Here is a 26,825-nt window from a genome sequence, read left to right as displayed (position 1 = left end):
TACTAAACTGTGCTGGACAATCACAATTAAAAAATTGAGAAACAGCATAAAAACAGTTAAAATGCAACAGCACAAGGGATACTGTACTGATCTTATTAATCATTGACATAATTAAAGCCATCCCCTGTTAAAACAGCCATAGCTACTGCAAGCTCCTCAGCTTGCAGCATTTCAAAGCTCACTCCCATTTCCCCATCAAGACATTTCATACAGAAGATTGCTTGTTTGAAAAAGTTTCCTTTTTGTCAGAGTGTCCACTTAAAAATGTGTCAAAGAGAAAGAACAAAAACAGTTTTCCGCAGAGTTTTTTGTGTGAAAAAATTCCCAGCATCACCAGTGACTGCCTGGTGGGCCAGGGTGACATCGACCACCACAGGATTTATTTTTGGGGGGAGGGAGGGCAGGGGGAAAGAGTGTGGCACAGAAGCCAGAGAATGGAGCAATTCTTTTAAACAGGACTGCAGTAGTATTTAATCATCATCATCATCATCACCACCACCTATTTATTGTCCTATTTCCTCATGAGGTCACCAAGCTTCCCCAAAGTCAGCATATTCTTTTCCAAGGAGTGACTTGGCCAGACACTGATCTGATGCTGTCTTTAGTACAGCTCCTGCCACTCTGCTAGTACTCTGCAGCTCTTTAGCACAGCTTTTGCTTCCAGCAGTGGTGTCAGTGGGGTCTGACATAGGCCCTAGACCTCCACCAGCAGCCTCTGAGAAGGTTGGTGGTTAACTGGAGCCACAGGACCATGCCCTACTTCTCATGTTCAGGGTAGTCTATTGTCTACAGCTGCTGGGGATGTTGGTGGGTTTTTTGCTGCCTTGCACTCATACGATGCTCACTAGGTCACATCCAGCAAACTCTCCACAGAGGTCCTGCTGCAATATTCCCTTGTTTATAACTTTCCCATTGGCTGTAAGGAAAGGAAAATCTGGGCAGGAAGACAATGGGGAATTGGTGACACAGAAACAACTAGGGGAAGAATGGGTAGAGCCTGCCTGTGAACCTTTATGGGAACAGGCAGAGAACATTACTGAGCAGGCAGGACAAATGGCAGTGGGATTTGGACATGATCTAACCTACCTCACCCCTAGATAAGCACCTGACTCAACCTCCCTCTCCACCTCCATAGCACCTGCAGTCATGTGATCCTGGCTGACTGCCCCATCCAGTCCCCCAGTCAGACTTTGCCGGCATTCCCAGCTGCAGGTCACTCTGACAGCAGCTCATCTCTTGGTTAACACAAACACCAACCATGTGCATTGAACTGAGAGGAGTGTCCATGCTTCTGTTTGACCTGTGATCAGCGAGGCTGTGGGTGAAATCCCAGCACTATGGGAGTCAATGGCAACGTCCCCACTGACTTCAGTGGGGCTAGAACTTTACCCTGTGCTCCTTCCCCATCACAGCTGGGCACATTCACCCAGCTTTCCTCTGAGTGGGTCTGAGGGACAGGGCTGGGTTTGACTGCAGTAGGGTCTGATGGGGGTAACAGAGACCCAGGGGAAATGCCACCCCTCTGCATTACAGTGCAGGGCACAACTCAGCCTGTGTGTGAGCAGTGAGGAGCTAAACCCTGGTTTGCAAGTTCACCTGGGGCACAGGCCTTGGCCCAGCTCTCTGCACCATGGGGCATTTCACCTGGTGGGGAGCTTGTCAATATCCCTTTACTACAGGTGTTTTTTAGAAGACTCCTTCCTACAGTATCTGAATCTGATTTTCCTTCTTTGTTACCACCTGGAGCTGATTAGAAACAGCCAGGGAGCAGGGCAGGAGATTGGGAAGCTTTGGGCCAGAAGGGGAGACAACCAGAGACCAGCAAGGGAAAGAGGGAAGGGAAAGTATAACAGGGGGACACCCACCTCTCATGGGCACCCCCTGGTCAAGTGTGTCTGCAGATTTCAAATAGTATCAGGCCACACCCCCAGGAAGTCCTCCCTCCCTGGAGGGAATCATTTTCACCCACTGGGTCTCTTCTGGCCCCAGCTGGTCCTCTTAGCCATTCTGTTCCCCCTTGGGGGGGGGTGTGTCAATCACAGTTCAACTGTAAGCCCAGTTCCCCAGTGGCCTATGGGAGGGGAGAGGACCCAGGCCCACCCACTACTCCAGGTCCCACCCCATGGATCCTAAGAACAGCAGCCACACACCACAGATACGTCCCTGGGCCACTTCCCCACAGCCCCAGCCTTCACCAATACTTCACCCTTACCTCAGAGATCTTCCAGGTTCAGACCCAGCAGCTCTTCCTCACTGCCAGCCAGCACTGAGTTGTCCATGGTGCAGCCATTCCCTTTGGCCAGTCAAGATCCCCTCTACACTCTTCTAACTGCAGCTGAAACTCCTTTTATATGGCCCTCCTGCGCCCTGATTGGCTGCTTACTGCAGCCATTCCCTGATTGGTCACACCCTGTACGGTCTCTCTAGGCTGCTCGGAAGACTTAGCTCCGCTGCTCCTTTCCTGGGACGGATGTGGCAGGACCCTGAGGCCTCCAGGAGGGGCCCTCTGGGCCTAGTCTGCCCCATTGCAGGAAGTAAATGGAGAGAAAAGATAGAAAAGACAGCAGAAAAAAGAAAAACACAAAAAAAAGAAAAGATCTGCTGGAAATAGCCCCAGGAAAGGGGGGATGGAAGAGGAAATAGAATAAATACAGGGAGAGAAACCAAGAGAGACAAGTGGGGAGAGCTGCAATGATTGCAGGAGGGGAAGGGTGACACACTGCTCATGGGGAAGGGTCATGTGTACGGGGGAGGGGAGAACAGCTGTTTTTTAAAGAAGCACAGAGGCAATGATGAAAGGTGACAGATTTCACTTTCTATTGTTTTTTATTGTCTGTTTCTAAGTGGCTCTAAGGGCTGGTCCCTGCTCGATGCCCCAGAGGAAGGCGAAAAACCTCCAAGCAGGGCCGGCTCTGGCTTTTTTGCCACCCCAAGCAAAAAAAAAAAAGAAGTGTGTGTGTGGGGGGGGAGGGGGGGGAGCAGAGCGGCAAAGCAGGAGGGGAAAAAACCGACCAAACAAAAAAACCTGGGGCACGGCCGGAGCAGCAGGGGGGAGGGACCTGCAGCGCAGCTGGAGCACCAAAGCAGGGAAAGAAAACAAAACAAAACAAAAAAACCTGGGGCATGGCTGGAGCGGCAAAGCAGGAACGGGAAAAAAAACAAAACAAAAGAAAAACCTGTGGCGGGGCCGGAGCAGCAAAGCGGGGGTAGGGAGGAGGGACCTGCATCACAGCCGGAGTGGCAAAGCAGGGAAAGAAAACAAAACAAAAAACCTGGGGCATGGCCGGAGCGGCAAATCAAGGGGGAAAAAACAACAAAAAAACCCTGCCGGGCAGCCAGAGCCAGGGTGCAGGGGGACTCCCTGTGCTGCACCCAGTCTAGCGGGGAGGAAGGGGAGGGAGCCGGGGGGCAGCCAGGGCTTCAGCGGGGCGCTTGTCCCGCGATCCTGACCACTGTGCCGCCTGCCGGGAGGGCTCCGCTCCACTCCAGTCGGCGGAGAGGGAAAACCAGGGGCTGCCCTGCCCAGTTTGCTGCAGGGCGCGTCCCTCCTACGCACTGCCACCCGCTACAGGGCGGCTGGAGCGGCAAACCAAAAAAAACAAAAAACAAAAAACACGGCCGTGCTGCCCTAGGATTGGGCGGAATGCCGCCCCATAGAATATGCCACCCCAAGCACCAGCTTGCTCAGCTGGTGCCTGGAGCCGGCCCTGCCTCCAGGGTCTCTGGCCAATCTGCCCTGGAGGAAAATTCCTTCCTGACCCCAACCATGGCGATCAGTTTGGCCCTGTGCATGCGAGCAAGGACCAGGATGGGAAAGGACCCACTGGTCGCTATGGTTACACACCTGCCCCAGTCACACCCTGAGGTACAGTCTGTGTCCCACTATTTGCCAGTCTCCAGTGCTTTCCTCTGAGAAGGTACAACTCACTTCCTTGCTTCCATCCTGGCAGACGGAACCAGCTGCTCTCCTTCCCCAGCAGGTGAACAGATCCGAATTTGAATCCCCCAACAGCCCTGTCAAGGTGAATGCTATTTCTTCACCAGTTCTGCCAGCAGCAGCATCGTTTCCCTACTGGCTGCTCTGACCAGCTGCACTGCTTTATCCTTGGTGGGTCCAACAGGCTCTTCCTCCATAGACAGGTATCAATCAGCCCCTTCATTAACACACAGAATACAGCCAGATAGTGCTGACCTGTGACAGTCACAACCAGCTCCACTGGTCAGTCCGGCCAGACACAACCTCTTACAGAGGGTGACCAGGCAGCAAGTGTGAAAAATCGAGATGGGGGTGGAGGGCAATAGGAGCCTCTATAAGAAAAAGACCCCAAAATGGTGACTGTCCTTATAAAATCGGGACATCTGGTCACCCTAATAGCAGATGAAATTCAATGTTGACAAATGCAAAGTAACGCACATCGGAAAATATAATCCCAACTCTAAATACAAAACGATGGGGTCTAAATTAGCTGTTACCACTCAAGAAAGAGATCGTGGAGTCATTGTGGATAGTTCTCTGAAAACATCCATTCAGTGTGCAGCAGCAATCCAAAAAGCTAACAGAATATTGGGAATTATTAAGAAAGGGATAGATAATAAGACAGAAAATATCATATTGCCTCAATCTAAATCGATGGTCTGCCCACATCTTGAATACTGTGTGAATTTGGTCATGCCAGCTCAAAAAAGACACATTAGATTTGGAAAGGGCAACAGAAATGATTAGGGGTATGGAACACCTTCCCTATGAGGAGAGATTAAAAAGACTGGGACTTTTCAGCTTGGAAAAGAGACGACTAGGGGGGTTGAAAATCATGAACATTGAATAAGGAAATGTTATATATTTCTTCAGATAACATAGAAACTAGGGGCCACCCAATGAAATTATAGGCAGCAGATTTAAAACAAACAAAAGAAAGTATTGCTTCATAGTCAACCTGTGGAACTCTTTGCAAAGGGATGTTGTGAAGGCCAAAACTATAACAAGGTTCCAAAAAGAACTAGAGAAGTTCCTGGAGGACAGGTCCATCAATGGCTATTAGCCAGAGTGGGAAGGATGCAACCCCATGTTCTGCATGGCCCTAGCCTCTGTTTGCCAGAAGCTGGGAGTGGGTGACAGGGGATGGATCACTGGGTCACCTGTTCTGTTCATTCCCTCTGGGGCACCTGGCATTGACCACTGTCAGAGGACATGACACTGGGCTAGATGGAACCATTGGTCTGACCCAGTGTGGCCGTTTTTATATAGAATCCAGGTGTAGCTGCCCCCACTAGATTCCACTCCCCTCCCAGAGCTGAGATAGAGCCCAGGAGTCCTGACGGGGTCGCTCGCTCCACAGAGTTAGTAACAAAGTACTAACAAACATTAACATTTTAAACCTAACCTGTCTCCCTTAAGTGACTTGCCACAAGATGTCATAACATGTTAGTATTAGAGCTGAGTGGATCTAATATTTATTTAATTTCCTTTCTTTTATATAGGAATTAGAGTGCCTAAGTAGCCCCTGGAATCACAATTCAAGTTGCCTCCACTTACCAAAATCTGAAATGGTGCCCCTGCTGGCTAGGTGGAGAGAAGGGCCCTGCAGCGGGCAAGGCAGGTTTCCTGGGATGACTAATTGAATCTATTTCCCCATGTTAAGTATCCTCACATCTTCTATGGGCCATCTTGATTATCACTTCAAAAGTTATTTTAGTCCTGCTGATGATAGCTCATCTCAACTGATTGGTCTCTCCCTGGTTAGCCAATGATGTAATGTCAGGCTCAGTTGTCTAGTCTTGCTACATCCCAAGACTTTCAATGGCAAACCCTCCGAGACAATTGCAAACCATCGAAACCACTTGGCAGAAAAAAAGGAACCTTGCAACAGACAAGGGATCATCCTGCCTGGGAATAGAAACAAAAGACGTTTTCAGTGTAACACTGAAGGGGAGAGGCCCCCTGAATCCATTCACTGAGGAAACATCTTGCTGAATAGGGGTGTTTCATGAACGTTTGGAGCCTGCTTCCTGTGACACTAGCGAATTCCGCAACAGACTGAACTTGTGGGGGGGGGGAATTATTTTGCCAGCTAGGAAAGGGAACTATTGATAAATGTGGCCCTAGTCTGCATTTTATGATTTTGTTTTGTATTGTAACCACTGGTTTCAACTGCTCTCTTGTTTCTAGTGGACTCTGTATTCTCTCTTAAATAAACCTTCTCTTGTTTCACTACAGGTGCTGTGTGGTTCACAGGAGCAATGATTTCAGGTGAAACTGATAAAGTGGGATATGTTACTCCTTTGCGGTCAGAGGCTCTGGGCTTTCTGGGAGTAGCAGCATCAGGGGCTGGATATCACAGGGGATTGCTTCAAGGGGACTGGGGTGCACCTGTGAGGCAGAAGGGCCAGCTTAACCCTAGGAGAGTGCTTGAGTGGCTGACGGGCTGGGGGGTTAGGGAGCTAACCCCAGCCACAGCAGCAAGGCTCCCTCTGGCTACAGGGTGACTCACAGTCCTGGGTACCCCAAGAAAATCACAGGCAGCTAAACCCCAGACTTAAGCGCCAGGTTCAATTCCTCCATTTGCTTGTGGGGGAGAAAGGATTTGCACAAGGGTCTCCCACCTCCCAGGACAGGTTTCCTAACCACTGGGCTAAGGGATAGTCTGATGGAGGAGCCCTCGGTTTCAGCTGTCGTAAGCTGGATCAACACCAAATCACTGGAGCAGGGGGACTGGGCCCTGGATTTCCCACCTCCCAGTTCAGTCCCTACCCACCAGGCTTCACAGTCACGCTCTATCTGGCCCAATGACCCCTCAAGCTGTGACTTGGAGTGGGGGGAGGAACAGGGAAGGGATGCAGTGAGGTTCTGCACGCTGAGAAGGAAGTGCTGCAAGACACAGCCAAGCAGAGGGACGGTTTATGTCGTCTCCGGTCCAGAGATTGAGCGAGAGGGGAGGAGAGTGGAGGCTGGCAGCTCGCACTGGAGATGGTAGGTCTAGCACCTTCTTCTACCCGGGGACGTGGCTGGCTTCACCTGGGCAGTGTTTAGGGAGGAGTGAGGCAGGCAGAGGAGCTGCTGCTCACAAGGGAGAGCTACAAGCTGGCTCCTTAGCAACAGCCCCCACCCACCGCCCCAGACACCTCTGAGTGTGGGGACAGGGGACAGTGCCAGGAACAGAGACCCCAAATGGCCCCCAGAGCAGGACCCTGCACGAGCAACAGGGACGATGCCCTGACAGTGCCCCACAGACCCCTGCAGAAGGAAACTCCAGGTGGTGAGGGGGGTTGAGTTCTGTCCTGTGCTCAACTCTCCAAGATTAATTGAAATGAGACCACCCAGCTTCAACCAGCAGAGCCCCACTGCCCAGCCCTGAGCTGTCAGGGGAGCCCCCCCCCCCACTGCCCAGCCCTGAGCTGTCAGGGGAGCCACCCCACCCCACCACCCAGCCCTGAGCTGTCAGGGGAGCCCCCCACCCCACTGGCCAGTCCTGAGCTGTCAGGGGAGCCCCCTCCTGCCCCCATCACCCAGCCTTGAGTTGCCAAGGGAGCCCCACCACTGCCCAGCCCTGAGCTGAGGAGAGCCCCCTCATGCACCCACACCCAGCCCTGAGTGGCCAGGGAGAGAACCCCTCCCCACCCCCCAGCCCAGCCCTGAGCGGATAAGGAGAGCCCCCACTCCCACTGCTGTGCAATTGGGCTTTCACCCAGTCACCTGGGCTGGGAGGCTCTCTCTCCCCCAGCACACCCATGAATATCCCCTGCACATCAGCTCCAGAGCCTGACCTGGGAAGCAGAGCTAAAGGTTAAAAACTGCATGGGGGGGGCCTCTTCCCCGCTTTCCCCTTCCCTTCCTTTCTGCCGTCCCTCCAGAGCTCCTACACTAATGACTTTACTGAATGCTGCCAATGGCTCCCTGGGGCCCCCAATTCCAGCCAGGTGGCTGGGACAGCCGGGCTTTGTGGGGTCACTGGGAAGAGAATAGCAGCAACCCCAGCATGAGGATTGGTTGAGAAAGTGGAGATGGGAGCCAGCCAGCCACCCCCGGGAAGCTGAGACCCGGCTGAGAGGAGCAGCCAGCACTGCAGCCCTTGCCACACCACCACCCTAGCCTAACCGGTTCAGAGCCCCCCTCCGTTCCCCCAGATCTCTGGGCAAGGCTGGGCTCAGCCCCTGTTGGGAAGATGCCAGAGGGTTCTGCACTGTGTTTTACACCCACACGCTGCCTCTCACAGCCCCGGTCTACAGGAACTAATCAGAGATCGTGTCTGTGTCAGCTCAGTGTGTCCAATATGCCTGGAGCTGCCTGCTGGGAAGCACAGAGGGGTTTATGGACATGTTTTTCTGACCCCCAGGGCAGCGCCGGAGGACTCTGCTCCAGACCAAGGGCTTGGGGATGTGGCTGGAATGGCGCCCGACTCCTGTGCTTTGCCGCCATTAGCTGGGGTGAGTCTTCCTGCAGCTCTTTGGTGGCCTGCCGCTGACCCTGCCAGGGGAGAATTCACAGACTATCCCTGGGAAAGCCCTGGGAGGGGAGTGGTGTTGTGGTACCATCAGTTACTCCTGCTCCGCCCAGGCCAGGGGCTGATGAACTCCTCTGCACAGGCATGGTCCAGGCCAGGTCTCTCCTCTGCAAGTGCCTCCCTGGGCCTGCTGACTGCACTGGGAATGTCTGGATCTAGGGGTGAAAGTAACTTAAAGGACTTACCGGTACGCCAGAGTCCTCAGCTGGGGGTGTGGCCTCAACCAAAAGAGGCAGGTCCTTTAAATACCCGGGCCCTTTAAATGAAAATTTAAAGGCCCCGGAGGTACCAGCTGCAGAGGCGGTTAATCTCAAAGTGTTTTGGCTTCAGGGGTTTTAAAGAAAACATTGCACTGAATTTTTGTTTGATCCTGGGAAAAGTGTGTTTCTTCACATTTCTCATCATCAAAACTTAATCTTTCCCCCAAATTTCCCCTTTGCACAGATAAGCAATAGCCCAATAAGCAAAAATGTTGGAAAATTCTCAGCAACTGAAAAGCCAAGGGTTAGAATGGAAACCTTTCGGCATCCTTAACTGTAGGTGTCCCTGCTCTGACTATTATCAATTTGCCTCCCAGTCGGGCCTAAAGGTTCCAGTTGGAACTCTGTCTAACTGGACAGTCTGGGAAGGCCAGGTTAGTGGAATGTGAGTATCCCTGGACCTTACCTGTTACCAGTGTGGAGAATTGTGACAGTGAAGGAAATGTTCCTGTGTATGTTAAGGGTAATGACTTTCCTATGAAGGGAGATACCCCAATCTCCAAGCAATGGTCCCTGAACAGCCATGTGTGCTGGGACAAGGGAAAGGCTATCCCAAGCCCTTTGTCTGTTAAAGGGGACTGTTTCTCCAGCTCTTTTCTGTTTGTAGAGCAGACAGAAGAAGTCTTTGAAGTCTGTAAAAAGTCAGTAGTTGTGCCTAGTAGGGGCAAAAAGGAATTGTTTCCATGGGCTCATAAGGACCATTGTTAATAGTAAACAGTCTCTCTTCTGAGGAATGTGTGTTGGTGCCTAGTGGCCAAAGTGTTTCAAATGAAAATGAATCCACTGAATTTGCTTTGAAAAAATCCATGGTGGGGAGCTTTGAGGAGATTTCAGGTGGAATAAAAATTGTTAGGGAGTTTAAACAGCCCTATAAGCTTAACCAGCTTGTCGGGGACAAAATGGTGTTGGGACAGGACTGTCTCCATGTTGATTCTTTGAGTAAACAGTCTGCATCTCTGGTTCAGAGGGAAGACTGCACAGTTGAATCTGCAGAGCAGGAGGACAGCTGTGCAGTGCATCCCTCGAGAATTTAGGGATGGCAGGCAAACTCTGAACTCTAGATATTTTGGATATGACTTATAGTCTCTTAGTGGACGTGACATCGATTCCCTGTAGAAGCAGAGGCTGGTAATGGAAGGAGAAAAGAACCTTGAGTCTAACATGCTCGTGAAAATGGATGGTCTCTCTTTAAGACTGTGCACCTGACCGCCCCTTCCCTCCTCCGCCTGCATCTTGTGTCATCACTTGCACCTGTGCAAAGGAAACAAAGCAGAATTGCTTTATTTTACACACACTTTGCACAGTATAATTGACTGCACAAGGTGCAGCAGAATAATGGCCTGTGTTTCTGGCTTTCATAGATTTTAAGGACTGGCAGGGATCATTATGAACATCTACACTGACCTTCTCCATAACACAGGACACAGAATCTCGCTTAGTAATTCAAGCCCAGAACTTCTTTGAGCTAAATCACATTAGAAGCAAGAAGGTGACCAAGGACAGGGTAGGCCCATTATTCAATGGGGACGGGAGGGCGGGGAACAGTAACAGAAAGTGTGGAAATGGCAGAAGTGCTAGATGACTTTTTTGTTTCAGTTTTCACCAAAAAGGTTAGTAGGGATTGGACGTCTCACAAAGTGAATGCCAGTGAAAATGAGGAAGGATCTGAGGCTAAAATAGGGAAAGAACAAGTTAAAAATTTCTTATCTAAGTTAGATGTCTTCAAGTCACCAGGGTCTGATGAAATACATCCTAGAATACTCAAAGACCTGACTGGGGAGGTATCTGAGCCATTGGCGATTATCTTCAAAAAGTCATGGAAGAGGGGAGGGATTCCAGAGGACTGGAAAAGGGCAAATCTAGTGCCCATCTATGAAAAGGGAAATAAGGACAATTTGGGGAATTACAGGCCAATCAGTTTAACTTCAGTTTCCAGAAAGATAATGGAGCAAATAATTAAGCAATCAGTTTGCAAATACCTAGAAGATAATAAGGTGATAAGTAACAGTCAGCATGGATTTGCCAAGAACAAATCATGTCAAACCAACCTAATAGCTTTCTTTGACAGGTTAGCAAGACTTGTGAATGGGGAGAAGCAGTAGATGTGGTATCTCTGGGCTTTAGTAAGGCTTTTGATATTGTCTCGCAAGACCTTCTCATAAACAAACTAGGGAAATTCAACCTAGATGAAGCTACTAGAAGGCGGGTGCATAACTGATTGGAAAACCATTCCCAGAGAATATCAGAGGGGTAGCCGTGTTAGTCTGGATCTGTAAAAGCAGCAAAGATTCCTGTGGCACCTGATAGACTAACTGACATATTGGAGCATGAGCTTTTGTGGGTGAATTCCCACTTCGTCGGATGCAAGATTCCCAGAGAGTAGTTATTATCAGTTGTTCATAGTCAAGGTACAAGACCATATTAAGTGGGGTCTCACAGGGATCAGTTCTGTTCAATATTTTCAACAACAATTTAAATAATGGCATAGAGAGTACACTTATACAGTTTGCAGATGATACCAAGCTCGGAGGGGTTGCACATGCTTTGGAGAATAGGATCAAAATTCAAACTGATGTGGACGAACTGGAGAAATAGGATGAAATTCAGTAAGGACACATAGGAAGGAACAATCAGTTGCACACATACAAAATGGGAAATGACTGCCTAGGAAGGAGCACTGCAGAAAGGGATCTGGGTGTCATAGTGGATTACCAACTAAATATGAGTCAACAGTGTAACATTGTTGCAAAAAAAAGCACAAATATTCTGGGATGTATTAGCAGGAGTGTTGTAAGCAAGACACGAGAAGTCATTCTTCTGCTCTACTCCGAGCTGATTAGGCCTCAACTGGAGTATTGTGTCCAGTTCTGGGCACTGCATTTCAGGAAAGATGTGGACAAACTAGAGAAAGTCCAGAGAAGAGCAACAAAAAATGATTAAAGGTTTAGAAAACATGACCTATGAGGGAAGATTGAAAAATATTGGCTTTGTTTAGTTTGGACAAGAGAAGACTGAGGGGGGACATGATAACAGTTTTCAAGTACATAAAAGATTGTTACAAGGAGGAGGGAGAATAATTGTCGTCCTTAACCTCTGGGGATAGAACAAGAAGCAATGGGCTTAAATTACAGCAAGGGCAGTATAGGTTGGATATACTATAGGTTGGAAAAAGTTCACTGGGGATTTTTAAGAGCAGGCTGGACAAGCACCTGCCAGGGCTGGTCTGGTTATTACTTAGTCCTGCCTTGAGGGCAGAGCACTGGAGTAGGTGACCTATTCTATTGAAGTCCCTTCCAGTCCTGTGCTTCGATGATTCTATACCATTCAATACAGATGTACTTAGCCCTGCCATGAGAGCAGGGGACTGGACTAGGTCCTTTCCAGTCCTACATTTCTATATTCTATGTTGATTAAAAAACAGCACCATACAAAATCAGAATATCAGAGGCCTTAGAGAAGTCTAAGGGTTAGTCTACACTCGATGTTGCTGCGCCAGTGTCGCGTGTGTGGTGAAGATGCTCTATGCCGACGGGAGAGCACTCTCCCATTGGCACTATAAATACACCTCCATGAGAGGCAGCAGCTGTGTCTGTGGGAGAAGCTCTTCCGCTGACATAGCACTGTCCACACCAGTGCTTAGGTCAGTAAGTGGTAGTGTGTACAAGCCCTAAGTGTATTATGTCGACAGTTACCTTTATCAACCAAATTCATCATCAAAAAATATATCAAGTTTGCTTGCCTGGGATTAAACTCAGACTAACCAGCTGTTAGTTTTCCAGGTCACCCTGTTTACCCTTTTAAAATACTGGCACAACATTAGCTTTTGTTCCTCTTCTCTGGAAAATCCCCATTGTGCAAAGAGTTATTAAAAATGAAACGGTTCAGCAAGCTCCTCGGCCAACTCGTTTATATGCTTTTGGGTGCAAGTTATCCAGTCCTGCAGAATAAAAAAAGTTTACCTGTAACATTTCTAGTTTACATCCTGCCTATACTGATGGAATAGAAAGTATTTCATCCCCTGCACTCATGGAATAAGACAGAAATACATCGTCCTGCTCTTTGTTCTGTAGAGTGTTGTGCTGGTTAGCAGCACTGCTTAATAAAAAATAATAATAATATTGGGGGCAGGCAGTGGGGTCTAGTGCACAGGCGGGGGCAGCGCTTTCAGGGGCTCTAACCACCCCAAAATTTGTCTTAGCCCTGTTGCAGCAGCTGCCACTCTCCAGCTGCTCAGCTCTGAAGGCAGAGTGGAGAGAGCAGAGGCTGCTGGGAGGCCCCCAGCTCCAGCAGCAGCAGAGAAATACACCTGGGCAGAGGACTGGGGTACCTGAGAACAGCCCCTGTCAGCAGCCAACACCTCCACTGCCCGATCCCGGCCTCTGACTTGGCCATGGAGAAGGGCTACAAAGAGGGGTGGAGCCTTGTGGCAATGGGGGGCTCAGCCCCCCAATTTTCTGTCTGGCCCATCTCAGCCCCCCCTACTGGGAAGAGACTGGTGGGGACCCTGTGCCTAGGGAATAAGGAAACTCCCCCTCTACAGCATCTCTTGGTCTTCTCCCACCCTGAGCCAGTGAGCTCCTCAGGGCAGGGACGGGCTCTGACAGTACGTACCGGGCCTGACACACGGGGCTGGACTAGTGGCTGAGGACTCGAGGTGCAGTGGGAATAAGTATAAATAACAACAACGATGATCATTGTCTTTTCCTTCCATCTCGTGTTTTCCTCACATCAATTTCCCTTTTTGTCTATTTTACTTCCCCTTTCCTTAGGCCCCTACAATTTTCTATCCCTCTCCCCTGCTTTCTCGTCCTGCCACCTTCCTTTTGTCTTGTGCCTCCCATCTCTGTCGCCCTTCTTTGACCCCCCACAAGTCTTTGGTTGGCCCATTGCTGTTGAGATTTGCCTCCCTGGAGCAGACATTCCACTGTGGGGCCTGCAGGCCCAATTCCCTGCATCTGGACTTCTCTCTAGACCCCTAGGAGCCACCCAGTGCTCTCTGGCTGGCACTTAGGGAGAGGCCCCTGGAGCCCGTACGGCAGGCTGGAGCCAGTGGGGCAGGCCGGCTAACAGTGCCAGCAGGGCCTGTGCAAACTGCCCAGTCTGAGCCCTCCCCACTCACCGCTCTGAACTTCATGCCGTGACCTGCAGCAGGGAGTTCCTGCTCGTGCACTTGGCTTCCTTGTAGAGAAATGGAAACATTCTGCAGTGGATCATTTGCAAACAATTTTGTTTGATTTAATTCTTCCTCCTGTTGCAAGAATTTCATAAAGTGACACTGAACTTTGTGTTTCAGGAGCTGCAGAAAATACTGCTGCTGTCATTGTGGTGAATCAGACACCCCCTTCTATCCGTGCAAAGGAAGGGTCAGAGTTCACCATCGAGTGTACATTCAACACAAGCAATAATTCAATCAAGTGGTTTATTGAATGGAATAAAACCAGAAACAATGTAACAGCCAAGGTGAACAATGTAACAGATCGAATCATATTCTCAGCAGATACAGAAAAGAGGTCTCTTTCCCTCACTGTGAAGAAAGCCGACATCACTGATTCTGGAACCTACGTATGTGGGGTTGGGAGAAAAGATGGGACATATCCTGGGACTGGAACCCAAGTGACCATTGATGGTAAATACCAGCATTTCCTTCTCTGTTCTACAAACTCCTTCGGGGGAGCTCAGGACACTGGCCTGGTTCCAGGGAGCTGGGGCAGGTGGTGCTGGGGGAGGTGGAGCAGCACAAAGTGTAAAGGGCAGAGCTGTGGGCAAAACTGGGGCACATTCTGTGGTACACACAATGGTCCTGATCCTGCATTGCACTGATTTCTGTGGGGGGGTTGGCTGCACAAGGAATGCAGGGTCAAGCCCCAGATATTCAACAACTGTTTTGAGATGGGGTGTGAGGGGTGGTTTCTAACTGGCTAAGCCTGTGAGCCCTTTCACGCAACTTCAGAGACAAGGTGGGTGAGGGAATATCTTCCACTGGACCAACTTCTGTTGGTAAGAGAGAAAGAGAGACAAGCTTTCCAGCTTACACAGGGCTCTTCTTCAGCTCTTGGAAACTTAGATCTCATCTACACTACAGACCTATGTCGCCATAACTACTTTGCTCCCAGGTGTGAACAATCCACACCTCCGAGCGACCTACTTCGTTACACCGACCGAACCTCCTGTGTGGACAGTGGTGCAGCTGGGCTGATGCAGTATTTTAAGTACAGATGTGCCCTTACTCAGAGTGTCACCGGTAAATACAAGGTACAACAGCCGGTTTAGCATAAGTAGTTAACACCTATTTCAAGGGACCATTCAAGGCAGGGTGGCCCGTTAACACTTCTGCAGTCATAGGACAAAAAAAGGGGGTTAGGGGGTTACAGATTGTTGTAATAAGCCATAAATCCAGTGTCTCTGTTCAGTCCATGATTTTTAGAGTCTAGCAGAGTTACGAATTTAAGCTCCCAGGCTCGTCTTTTGAAAGCGTTGTGCAGGCTTCCTTTGAGGATGAGGACCACTCTGTACCTGACCTGTGAGACGTGTTCCCCACAGGAGACAGGGTGGTTTTGTCTTTTATCATTTCCCTGTGTGAGTTCATTCAAGAGCACAGCGATTGTCTGGTTTCACCCACATCGTTGTTATTGGGGCATTTAGTGCGCTGGGTGAGGTACCCCACAGGTTGTGATAGGCTTGTGTAGGATCCGTGGATCTTGAAAGGTGAGTTGTGGGGAGTGTTGATCATTGTAGCAGTGGATCTATGTCTGCAGATTTTGCATCTGTTGTTCTGGCAGGATCTGGTGCTGCTTTGAGTTGGTGTGTCCTGGTCTGTGGGCAGCTTGCTTCTGATGATGCCCTTGGAGAGGCTGGGGGGTTGTTTGAAGGTCAGAAGTGGGGGATCAGGAAAGACGTGTTTCAGGATGTGGTCCCCATGGAGTATGGGTCATAGCTGTTTGATGATACCCCGTAGGGGTTCCAGTGTAGTGTGGTAGGTAGCAATTGATGTGCAGTCAGAGGAGGTTTTATTTCTGAATTCAAGCATGTTCTCTCAGGGTATTTGGACAGGCCACTCCATGATGCAATCTACTTCTCTAGTAGAATGTCCTTGTTTGGTGCAGGCAGTTTTGAGTGTGTTAAGGTGTGTATCCCAGACTGCCTCCTAGGAGCGTATTCTGAGCTATCTGAATGCCTGGGTGCTGGCTGGTGAGTCTTGCCCACAAGCTCAGGGTTTAACTGATCACCATATTTGGGGTCGGGAAGGAATTTTCCTCCAGGGCAGATTGGCAGAGTCCCTGGGGGTTTTTTCGCCTTCCTCTGCAGCATGGGGCAAGGGTCACTTGCTGGAGGATTCTCTGCACCTTAAAGTCTTTAAACCACGATTTGAGGACTTCAATGGCTCAGACACAGGTTTGTTACAGGAGTGAGTGGGTGAGATTCTGTAGCCTGTGTTGTGCAGGAGGTCAGACTAGATGATCATAATGGTCTCTTCTGACCTTAAAGTCTATGATTACAGATATCTTAGTTGTTTGGCATGGTTACTGGGTTTATGACATGAGGTGTGGTGATCTGTGGGTTTCTTGTCTAGGGTTGTCTGTAGGGTTCCATTGTCGAAGCGGAGGGTGGTGTCCAGGAAGTTGATGCTAGTGTGGGAGTGTTCCCCAGAGAGTTTAATGGGTGAATTTAATGTTGAATTTGTGGTGGAAATCTGTGTGGTAGTTTAAGCATTGTATTGTGTTGTGGTGCTGGGAGTACGTCTCACAGACCTGAGGATGAGCTCTATGGAGCTCGAAAGCTCATCCCTCTCACCAACAGAAGTTGGTCCAATAATAGATATTACCTCACCCACCTTGTCTCTCTAATATCCGGGAACTGACACAGCTACAGTGCACTCAACGTGATGGCGTTTCTCTTTGTCTGTGACAATAATTTGGAACACCACAGCCCATCACTTCCAAAATTTCTGGGAGTATTGAAGGCATCACTGGGCAGAACTCTGTTGATATTGGGGGAATCAGAAAACCCAAAGGGGAAAAGTGGGGGACACATGCAGTGCCTGCTCCCTGTTTAGCAGAGTAACAGCTTGGAGCAAAGCCAGCTCTGCAACTGTCTAACTCAAAGAACCAGTTTGTAGCACCAATTAACACTTTCCAGTAGAAAAACATTCCTCTCTCATCTCTGCTCCTTCCCCCAGTAGAGTGTAACATGCTGACACTCTGGCTGTCCCAGGCAGAAAGAGGAGAACTAATAACAGTGGGGAAGGGAGGAGGGGAAGGCTCACGGAGCCCCTGGCATGGGGAGGATGGGGGACCTGATCTGGGGACAATGCTGGAATGAGGGTACAGCCAAAGCCCTGAGCATGCAGGGAGAATGGGGGCCCTGGAAGGGTGGAAAGGGAGAGAATTAGGGCACAGAGAGCTCCTGGCTTGGGGCAGAATTGGGGACTGTAGCATGGGGGGGAAGAAATGGGACACACACAGAGCTCCTGGCACAAGGGTGGGGGTTAGGGAGTCCCTGAAATGGAGGGGGATGGGAGGTGGCACCCAAGGACCTTGTGGGGACAGAGGGATGCAAAGAGTCCCTGGTGCATGCAATGTGCTTGACCCACCGAATCAACAAGACGTGGGCATCCCTCTAGTTTAGCCCCCGAATAGTCCAACCCAAACCCACAACGGGTTGAGCAGAGTCACGATGAAGTTGTTTGCTCAGTAATAGGTTATTATTAAGTTTTGCTTTGCAATAGTGCTCAGAGGCCTCAACCAACATGTTGGGCCCACTGCACTAGGCCCTGTACACTAGAGCTGGTGGTTTCAGTTTGTGAGACGTTTCGTTATTTCAGAACTGGCTTCATTCCAAACCCAGACGGACAAGGACTGCACCAGGGCCAGGGACCCGAGGGCTTCCAGAGTCCCAGACGCCAGTTACCAGCTGCCTGCTGAGGAGCAGAGCAGCCTGGGGAGTCACTGACCCAGGCCTCTAGGAGCCCTGGGATCTCCAGCCCAGGGCAGTCTGCATGGCAGAGCTACCCCAGAGCTGCACCCCTGGAAGCTGGTCCTGGAACTACCAGGCTTTCAGCTCCATGGCAGGGACACTGGAAGCGCCGGGAGCCCTGGCTCGGACAGGGAGCCTAGCAGACAGCAAGAGCCCCTAGAGACCTGGCACTGCCACAGAGTGGGGAACCCATCTGCCCTGAGACTTGACTCCCTGAGCTGGGGGTCATGGGACATAAGAATGGCCAGACTGGGTGAGACCACACAGGGCTTTAGGCCCTTCAATCCAACATCTGGGGGCCATGAAGATCCTCAAACCCCTGCTCAGCTGCCGCCTGGCCCTGGAGGTGCTGAAGTTTCCAGCAGTAAAACCAGTGCTAAAGACTTGCTGACACTCTCTCGCTATGCTGTAAGCACAGCCCTGCCCAGAGTAACGGTTGCACCTGATCCTCACTCCTCTGCCATTGCCAGCAGAAGTGCATCATGTCTCAGAACTGCCCATTCCACGTCCTTCAGTGAATCCCATTTTTCTGTAATGAAGGAGAATTGGCCACCCTCTCTCTTGCCCTGCATTGGGCTGGTGGAGGGAAATAGGTCTCAAGAAGGTTTTGAATGTGAGGAATTTGGCAGGCGTCAGGCGTACACAAGGTTCGGGTAAGAAGTCACATTGTTGGAGGGGGTTTGTCTAGACTGAAGCTTCTGGGGTTACCTGCTCACTAAACACAGCAGAAAAGACTTGACATGCACGAAAGAGCTCTATATGGGGCCAAACGAAAGAACATCAGATTAAACTCTTAACAAGCAGGGGAAACTAAACAGCAGGGCTGGAGAGATTCATTTTGTACATCTGCCCTTGTCTGCTGGCACATGCAACAATTTCTCAATGAAGGTGCCATCATCTGTGTTTTTCTTTCTGCAGAAATTACAGACCTGATGGTGAATCAAACTCCAACCAGTGTCAGTGATTTAGAAGGCTCAGAACTTACCATGAATTGTACATTCAAGACAGTCAATAACCACAGCACCATGTATGTGCGATGGTATAACTATGGGACCGAGGAACTAAAGCAAGAGCTGGTGAAGGAGAGCGAGGTGATCACAACGCTGCATTTGGCCAATGGGTTTGCCTCTCTCACTTTGAAGAATGTGAATTCATCTAATACAGGAACCTACGTGTGTGAGGTGGGGATCACAGCAAGGAACCTCTCTGTGTCAGGAGCTGGAACCCAGGTGACCATCAGTAAGTGTCAGCAGCCTCATACGTGCTTCCTACTATGAGATCCAGATACTATCAGCTTCCTACAGAGCAATGGAGCAGGAGCAGGGAAAGCCGTGCTGAGAGCAGTGCTTAGTCTGTGCCAGGCTTGGCAATCCATAGCCCCGGCACTCCTGGGCAGGGCATAAAAGGCATCTGGAGCAACACTTGGTGCACCTGAGAATCTGTTCCTCCTTTCTACATATCATATATACTCAATCATAAATAAACTGGCTTATAAGGTGACCCCCACCCCCAAGATGCATAAGTAAAAATGGAAAAAATTTATAACCCATTCATAAGCCGACCCTATAATTCAGGGGTCAGCATACTTTGGCTCCCAGACCATCAGGATAAGCCACTGGTGGTCCGAGATGGTTTGTTCACCTCGAGCATCCGCAGGCACGGAGGTAACCTAAGTAAACAGAGTGTCCCAGAGCGCCAGCTGCTTACCCTGATGGGCCGGGACAGCAACTCGTAAGGACATTTTTTTTTGGGGGGGGGAAGCTAGAAGTTGGGGGAGTAACCCCTGTGACCACCACCCACATGACCCACCCCTAACCCAGGACCCCCACGCTCTCCCCATCCCATCCCTTCCCACCTTATCTGGGGAGGATGTCTCTGACCTGGCTGGAGCTGCTCTGGCAGGCTGGGCAGCGCGGCTGCAGCCTGCTCCGGTGGGCCACACTGGGCGGTGCAGCCGCAGCATGTTCCAGCGGCTGGGCCGGGTGGCATGGCCGCAGCGTGCTCCAGGGGGCCGGGCGGGGCACGGCTGCAGCCTGCTCTGGGGGGTGAGGCCAAGCAGCACGACTGCAGCCTGCCAGCCCCGGAGCTGCAGCTGCTTCAGAGGCTGGGGGGAGAGCAGCGTGGCCAGAAGCGGAGAGACTCTGGCCCCGCCTCTGCCCTTCTGGCTCTGCTGCCTCTCCTTGCTCCCTCTGTTGGGGGGAGGGGCTGTGTCCCACCTCTCCCTCTCTATACCTGTTCGTAAGCCGACCCCCTTCTCTGGTGCTTCCCTTTTTACTAAAAAAATTCGGCTTATGAACTAGTATATATGCTAGGTTCTTTTACTGCCCTTATCAGCATAGTATCTGAGGCCCAGATTTGCAAAGGTATTTAAGCATTGCTCCACTCAGCACTGGAAGGCGTAAGCGACTTAGGAGCCTCTCTCACTGGCAGTCAATGGGGCACTAAGTCACTGTTGAAAATGAAATGTAGGCTGCTAAGTCACGTAGACTTTGCTCCATTCAGCACTGCAATGTGTAAATACCTTTAAAAAAATCTGGGCTTGAGCAGCTTTCAGCCACGCATCAAGCCATGTGACTAACACCTGCCAGGTGTGGTCCATTCTCTCTCTCATCCTCTCCCAAGAGGGGGAAGTGTGTGTGCAGTGGAGCATTTAGAGTAGGTTTTTAAAATGCATTTAACTGACACCCACAGCTGAACCTGATGCTTGTGTAAATACAGATGTTCAGCAGTTGTCAACAGAATTACTGTTTTGTGGAGGAGGTGAAGGTTCTAGTTAGTGCTGCAATCTGGTGCCAGTTCCAAGCATTGGGAAGTAGTGCGGCACCTCAGCACTGCTGCGTGCTGACCCGGGTAAATGCTGATTTTGTAATGGCGACCACTGGCAAGGAGCTTTAGGTAATTTGTAGATTTGGAATCCCCCTGTTATTCTTGCTCTGGGTAAGGATTCTGTCCAGGTCTCTAGTGTCTTGCTCAGCTAGGGATTCCCTACTCCTGCGGCAGAGTCAGTGGGCTGGCTGGCCTCATGGGAAGGTTCCCCTAGGCAGAGGGCTGAACCCAGGCCGACGACCCCACAGGTCCCAGCAGCTGGCATAGGAAGAGGAACCTGCTGGGAAAAGAGGAGGCCAAGGAAACTGCCTGTGACACAGAAGGGGGTGGGAAATTAAGGGATGGGGAGAAACAGTTTTTCATCCTTAAACTGTCCCTGCCACCCCTTTATTTATCCATCAGTCTCTGTCCCTCCTTTAGAGGCAAATCTGTCCCTCTCGATCCCTGCATCCCACACTGACAGGTTTTTCTTGTTTTCAGATAAAAGGAGAAATGCCTCCCACATTATTTTCATCATCCGGATGGTTCTCGGGGCCGTTGTTATAATCTTGGCTGTGATTATTATTACAGAGTGCGTGATTTCAGAAAAGAGGGGTGAGTGAAATGTCTGCAATGCAGTCACTGTGCAGAGTCAGCCACAGAGCGTTAGTTACACACGAGGTCCTTCTGCCTTTTCCTTCTGGGCAACTTCCCCGTCCCAGTGCATTGAAATTGAGAAGCTGTTTCAGAGCCGGCTGGGACTGTTTTCTTAGCCTGTCCGTTCTAGTTTGTGTCGAACATTAAATCCGGGCATCTCAGAATTAGAAGCACAGAGTTTCGGTTCCTGAAGGCCTTTACCTCTCAGGTCTCCCTTTCACAGCATCAATGATCATTTCCTATCGCTGCGTCTGTCTAATGTGCCCTGTTTATTTCTGGCTGGCTGGCATGCACGGAGCTAGTGCAACCACTTGGACAAGTGTGATGCACATACTGCAGGAGTATTCTTTAGGTTCTAACTTACTGAGTCTGATTTTTCCCCACAGCTGCTGTCAGTCGGACAATATAAGGATCAGCTGTTACAGCGTACACCTGGAGATGGAGCTCTCAGACACCTGGTACCCAGGCATTCCCCCCAACACCGTGTTGAGCATCCTGCCTGCCAGATTCTGCACCTGCAAATAAACCTTGATCTGAATGGAAGTTCACAGGTGTTCAGAATAAAGAAACTCCTCCCTGACACCCCTCTTTGAGGCAGCAGAACCCGGTGATTGCTGATGGCTTAGGCAGTCTCAGTGGCATCTGAGCCATAGGAAAATATGAGATGAACATTTCTGTCACTTAAAGATTCCCCTTTGTGCTACCTAGCAATCACTTTAGAGGCTCATGGAACCCTTGAAGTGAAGATGCTCAGAACAAGGGCCAAAAACTCTTCCCTATAATTGGTTCAGCTGCTTGTCAGTCAAAGAGGAAATGGAAACATCTGCTGGGAATTGCTGTTCCGTGGGTTCAGACGGCCCCCTTGCTGAAGTCAACCAGCGCACAGTTAACCACATGCTTAAGCGTTTGCAGGATTGAAGCCTCTATAAAGGACCATGTTTTTATAACCGGTTTTGTTAATTGTTTTACACATGCTGCTCTAGTAGTTAGATTGTCTTACACCCGAGGCTAAGGCTATGCACTTCCAAAGTGTTTTAATACAATTCCGATAACTCTGGCTATTCTTGATGTCCCTATTTAGGGAGAACAAGAATATACAGTCCTTTTTTGAATCTTTCTGTGCTCTTACTCACACCGATTCCTTGTGGCAGTGAGTTCCACAGTTTAATCACACATTAGGTTAGAGTGTTTTCTTTTATCAGTTTGAATTTCCCACCTTCTAATTGAGTTGAATCTCCCCTTGTTCTCATGTTGCATGACAGAGAGAACAGAACTTTCCAATCTACCTTCTCTAGACCGGTTAGTATTTTATATGTCCCCTCCTGTTCATTCACCTTTCTAAGGTAAATGATCCCAGTCTTCTCCATTTCTTTTCTTAGTAGAGTTTTTCAATGACCTTGATCTCCCTCATTGCTGTTCTCTGAACCCCACAATATTCTTTTTGAGAGCAGGTGAGCCAGACTGAAACTGATATTCCAGATGAGGCTGCAGCATGGATGTATATAGGAGCATTATCATTTTTTTTGTATTATTCACCATCCCATTCTTTCTGCATCCTAACCAGAAAGATTTCTGTTAGTCGGCTGTTCTCAGTGGTGGCAGATCACAGAACAAGAAGCAATGGTCTCAAGTTGCGATGGGGGAGGTCTAGGTTGGATATTAGGAAACACTGTTTCACAAGGAGGGTGGTGAAGTACTGGAATGGGTTACCTAGGGAAGTGTGGGAATCCCCATAATTAGACTTTTGTAAGACACAGCTTGACAAAGCCCTGGCTGGGATGATTTAGTTGGGGTTGGTCCTGCTTTGAGCAGAGGATTGGACTAGATGACCTCCTGAGGTCTCTTCCAACCCTGATATTCTAGGATTCTAAGTGGCTTCACAGATGCCAGGTCCCATGGCACAAGGATTGTATTAACTTGTGCTCTGTACAAATATTGGGCCAGATCCTGCTCCCATTAATCTCAACCCCTCTGGCACCCAGACAAAAAAATTCTCCAAGGTTACCACGGCTATGACCAGGTCCCTGTGTATGCCCTGCTTCTATAGTCACAGACTCCAGGCCCTGCCCTCGCCTTGCTGCAGAACTGAGCTCCAGCCTTTACGTTTCCACTAAAAAAGCATCACCCCATTCCCCCCTTCATCCTGAATTCAGGAAAACATGACTGAAGCAGCTGAGGGATTTCCAACCTGCTACCCCTGAGCACTGCAGCATCCAGGGACCCTGTCACAGCGTTTAGATGCATCAGACCATGGGGTAACAAGGGTCCTGGCTTAGCCTGAGGCTGCTTATCACTTGAGACTGGAATCAGTTATTTCCTCCCTTCCCAAGTTTGACCCCTTGCATTCCGGGGCACTGCTCATCTACCCACAGGGGTGCGGCGCTGTTCTTGTTCAACAGAGAAAACGCTTTCCTTTAGGGGTCAGTCAGCGAATATGCAAAACTTAGTCTGTCTGAGGGGGACCAGCTTTGTCTGGCACCTGTAACTTATTGCCTGGATGCGGCGGCAGGCAGCTCACTTCAGGGGATCTGTGATCATAACTGCAGATTTCATACTGCTGCGGCCAGCTCCTTCTGGAGAGCGCAGGCAGCACGTCAGCACTGGGGACAGAGAGGCCAAACCCAGAACCAGCACATCCAGCACCGGCCCCCATGAGATTTGGGTGGGCAGATAAAATGGGAGGAAGAGCCCAGCCAACGCTGAGTTTACAAAACGGACACTAAACCGATGAGACTTTCGAAAACCTAAACTAGGGCTGTGCATCATTTTACGCTTCTTTAGCATTAACACCCCTCCCCCCAACTGTACCTGTGAGCAGTCTGTATTGTGCCATCTTTACCCACACGCCCTGGGACACAAGTTGCATGGGGGTTACTTGTAACGTGGGGGAGAGAATCAGGCCCTGCGCAGGGATGGCCTGATCCCATGAAGCTTTGGGAAGGCTGGGTTCATGCAGGATCCCACCGAGAAGAAAGGAAGCTTCAGAAGTTGAGCAGCAAAAGTTTTTGCTCTGCCCCGTGATTTGGGTTCAACTTTTCACAGTGTTCAGACCCCTGCCGAGAGAAACTGGAAATGGGCACAGGATGCTGTGAAAGGCAACAGGAAACCAAGCTGCAGAAGACAGTATCAGCCTGTAGAAATCCCCAATGAGAAGAATTAGCAAGACACAGCCCTGCTGGGGGAGTGCGCAGAGAGCGGGGCTCAGCCTGGGGTTACTTTACTCCTGAGAACAAACAACAACATCTGCACAGTCACAGTTTGGGCAACTGCACCTAGACTTCAGTGGCCAGCAAGGGCACCTGTTCCCAGGCTGCCAGCTCCCCAGTGTCACCTCTTGGGCGGAGACTGCAGCCCTCTCCCCTCTGACCAGGTTAGTTCCAGGCTGTGCAATTTCCTGCCTTCGCTATATTTCCCACCACAGACAGGTTGGCCAAGGAGACCTGCTCGCCTCCTTTCAGGGCCGGCTTCAGGCCCCAGCTCAGCAAGCAGGTGCTTGGGGCGGCCAAGGGGAAGGGGCGGCATGTCGGGCTCTTCGGCAGCGAGTCCCTCGGTCCCTCTCAGAGGGAGGGACCTGCTGCCAAATTGCCGCCAGAGAAGAAAGCGGCGCAGCTGAGCTGCCCAAGTGCCACCGATTGTGATTGCGGCTTCCCATCCCCCGTCGCTTGGGGCAGCAAAAAGCCCTGCTCCTTTCAGAGGACGTTAATAGGTGTAATTGCTACACTTATAAGGTACCATGCACCATTGCCTGTGGGTGAGACCCTATACCCCATGTTCACCACTTTTATAGGGTTCTGATATATTTTGTACAAAGTGTGCCTTGTGAGAGATCAGTTGAAAACTCATAATGTGCTGAGCATAATTGTCCTGTTACAATGTGTGCGTCGGTATTGGCTACGGCATTGTACAACTTGTGCTACATGTTTGTTACTGAAACATGTTGTAATTCAGGGGAACGCCCACAGACTAGCTCCCAGTGTCAACAAAGGGCTGACCACGGGTGTTAGAAAACGATGAGCTATTGAAGCAACCATTTGCCAGCAGCAGGGACTGTAAACAAAAGATTTGCAGATCATCCCTCATGTACAAAGACAGTGTGAACAAAAGATTTACAGTTCACCTGGAAGATGCTTCAAATCTCCCATAAACCACAGGCTGATTGTCTCCTCCCCTTGCTGGGGTGCAGGTCATCCTCACAGAAAGGAGGAGGGTATAAAATGAGAGGCAATGGCTTCCCCACATCCTGGCCTCCCCATCTCAACACATGGTGGTAGGAGTGTGAGAAAGACAAAGAACCATCACTGAAGTGTGTGGGGAGGTGGGGTGGGGGGGAAGGGTCTTGGCTGGAAAGCCTCCCAGTCAGTACGGCCTGCGGAAAGTTTTGGGGGGAGAGAGAGACCTTTGTGCTTTCAAATCTTATTCACCTTGGTAACGTTTAGGAGTTAGGATACAACCACGATCTTTTCTTTTCTAACCAGTGCTGACTTTTTTGCCTCTCTCACTTAAAATCTCTCTGGTTAATAAGCTCGTTTCATTGTTTTTCTAAGCCAATTTGCTTTTGGCTGGTGTGTTTGGGGGATCTCTATCCCCGTTAAAGGCTGGGGCATGTTCATCACCCCTTGGTAGAATGATGGACTTTTAATGAGTTGACACCATTGAGGGGTGGAGGGTCCTGAGCCGTACACGATGCACAGCTCTGGGGTGCAAGGCTGGGACTGAGGGATATGCGGGTGCTGCCCTAAGTCTATTCATGACTAGCTGGGCCTAGCATTCGTGGATTCAGCTGGGCCTCACGTTGGATGCTAGTGGCTGAGAGTGAACAGAGCGTGGAGGGGTTCACTGTTCACCAGGTCTGGACACGCCCCCTGTCCTTCCAACCCCTCCCTCGGGGCTGGGGCCCTCTGTGGATCCGGGGTCCTGCCCATGGGCTGGAAGAAGGCCCTGAGCCAGTTTAAAACCAGGCTATTTCTCCAAAAACCCCTTTGGCTATTAGCCCCTGGAGAATCCAGTTTGAAGTAGTATCTGTGCAGCTCTCTGAGGGGGGAGAGTTCAAAGGGCTGATGACAGAGGGATACATTAACATCCCCTGTCCCTACTGCAGAAGGTACCTGCAATGCCCCAGTAACACACAGAGGGAGAGGGGAGAGTGTGAGGGAGATTGTTACAGAAACAATATTTTGTCTGCAAGTTTCTAGCACATACCCAGGCTCTCTGAGCCACTTGAGTTCCTGCTCTGCATCCGACACAGTGGACTGTGTCACTTTTTCAAAACGCAGAGAGTGTTTCCATTTGAATGATCCATTTTAGTGTGAGGAAACCAACAATGAACAAAGGTAAAGTATCCCGGAGGGAATCACAACGTGTGAATCAGTAACTACAGGCATTTGAACTAACGCCCAGGGAAGGCAGTGGCAGAGAGATTGAGGGGGCCACTGCTTTTCTTTTAAGGTGCAAAGGACAGATGACAGCCTTGCAGGTACGTACAACACAGGCTGCAAGTGACACTGACTGAAACCATTGTTTGAGTTCATCCTGCAGCCAGCTGGGACAGGGTGCAGCCCACAGGAGCTAGTGCTGGTCCTCCCCATGAATGGGAAGGAGCTCAAACAGGATGAAGTGAGAGGCCCAGCCCCTA

The 26,825-nt window shown here is 50.1% G+C and overlaps 1 protein-coding gene across 1 annotated transcript; it reads left to right on the top strand.

Annotated features, from left to right (window-relative positions):
- Positions 1-6,922: 6,922 nt before the first annotated feature.
- LOC123349340 (cell surface A33 antigen-like) lies at positions 6,923-19,008 on the top strand. The gene is made up of 4 exons (XM_044987315.1): positions 6,923-6,967; positions 8,331-8,421; positions 14,052-14,384; positions 18,650-19,008. Exons 1-4 carry the CDS (start codon positions 6,965-6,967, stop codon positions 19,006-19,008), a joined length of 786 nt encoding a protein of 261 aa, XP_044843250.1. The 5' UTR covers positions 6,923-6,964.
- Positions 19,009-26,825: the final 7,817 nt, after the last annotated feature.

The sequence above is a fragment of the Mauremys mutica genome, chromosome 14, assembly GCF_020497125.1.
Source record: "Mauremys mutica isolate MM-2020 ecotype Southern chromosome 14, ASM2049712v1, whole genome shotgun sequence".
Classification (NCBI taxonomy): Eukaryota; Metazoa; Chordata; order Testudines; family Geoemydidae; genus Mauremys; species Mauremys mutica.
Note: the sequence above shows the minus strand (reverse complement) of the source record. Positions and strands in the feature narration are given on the sequence as shown.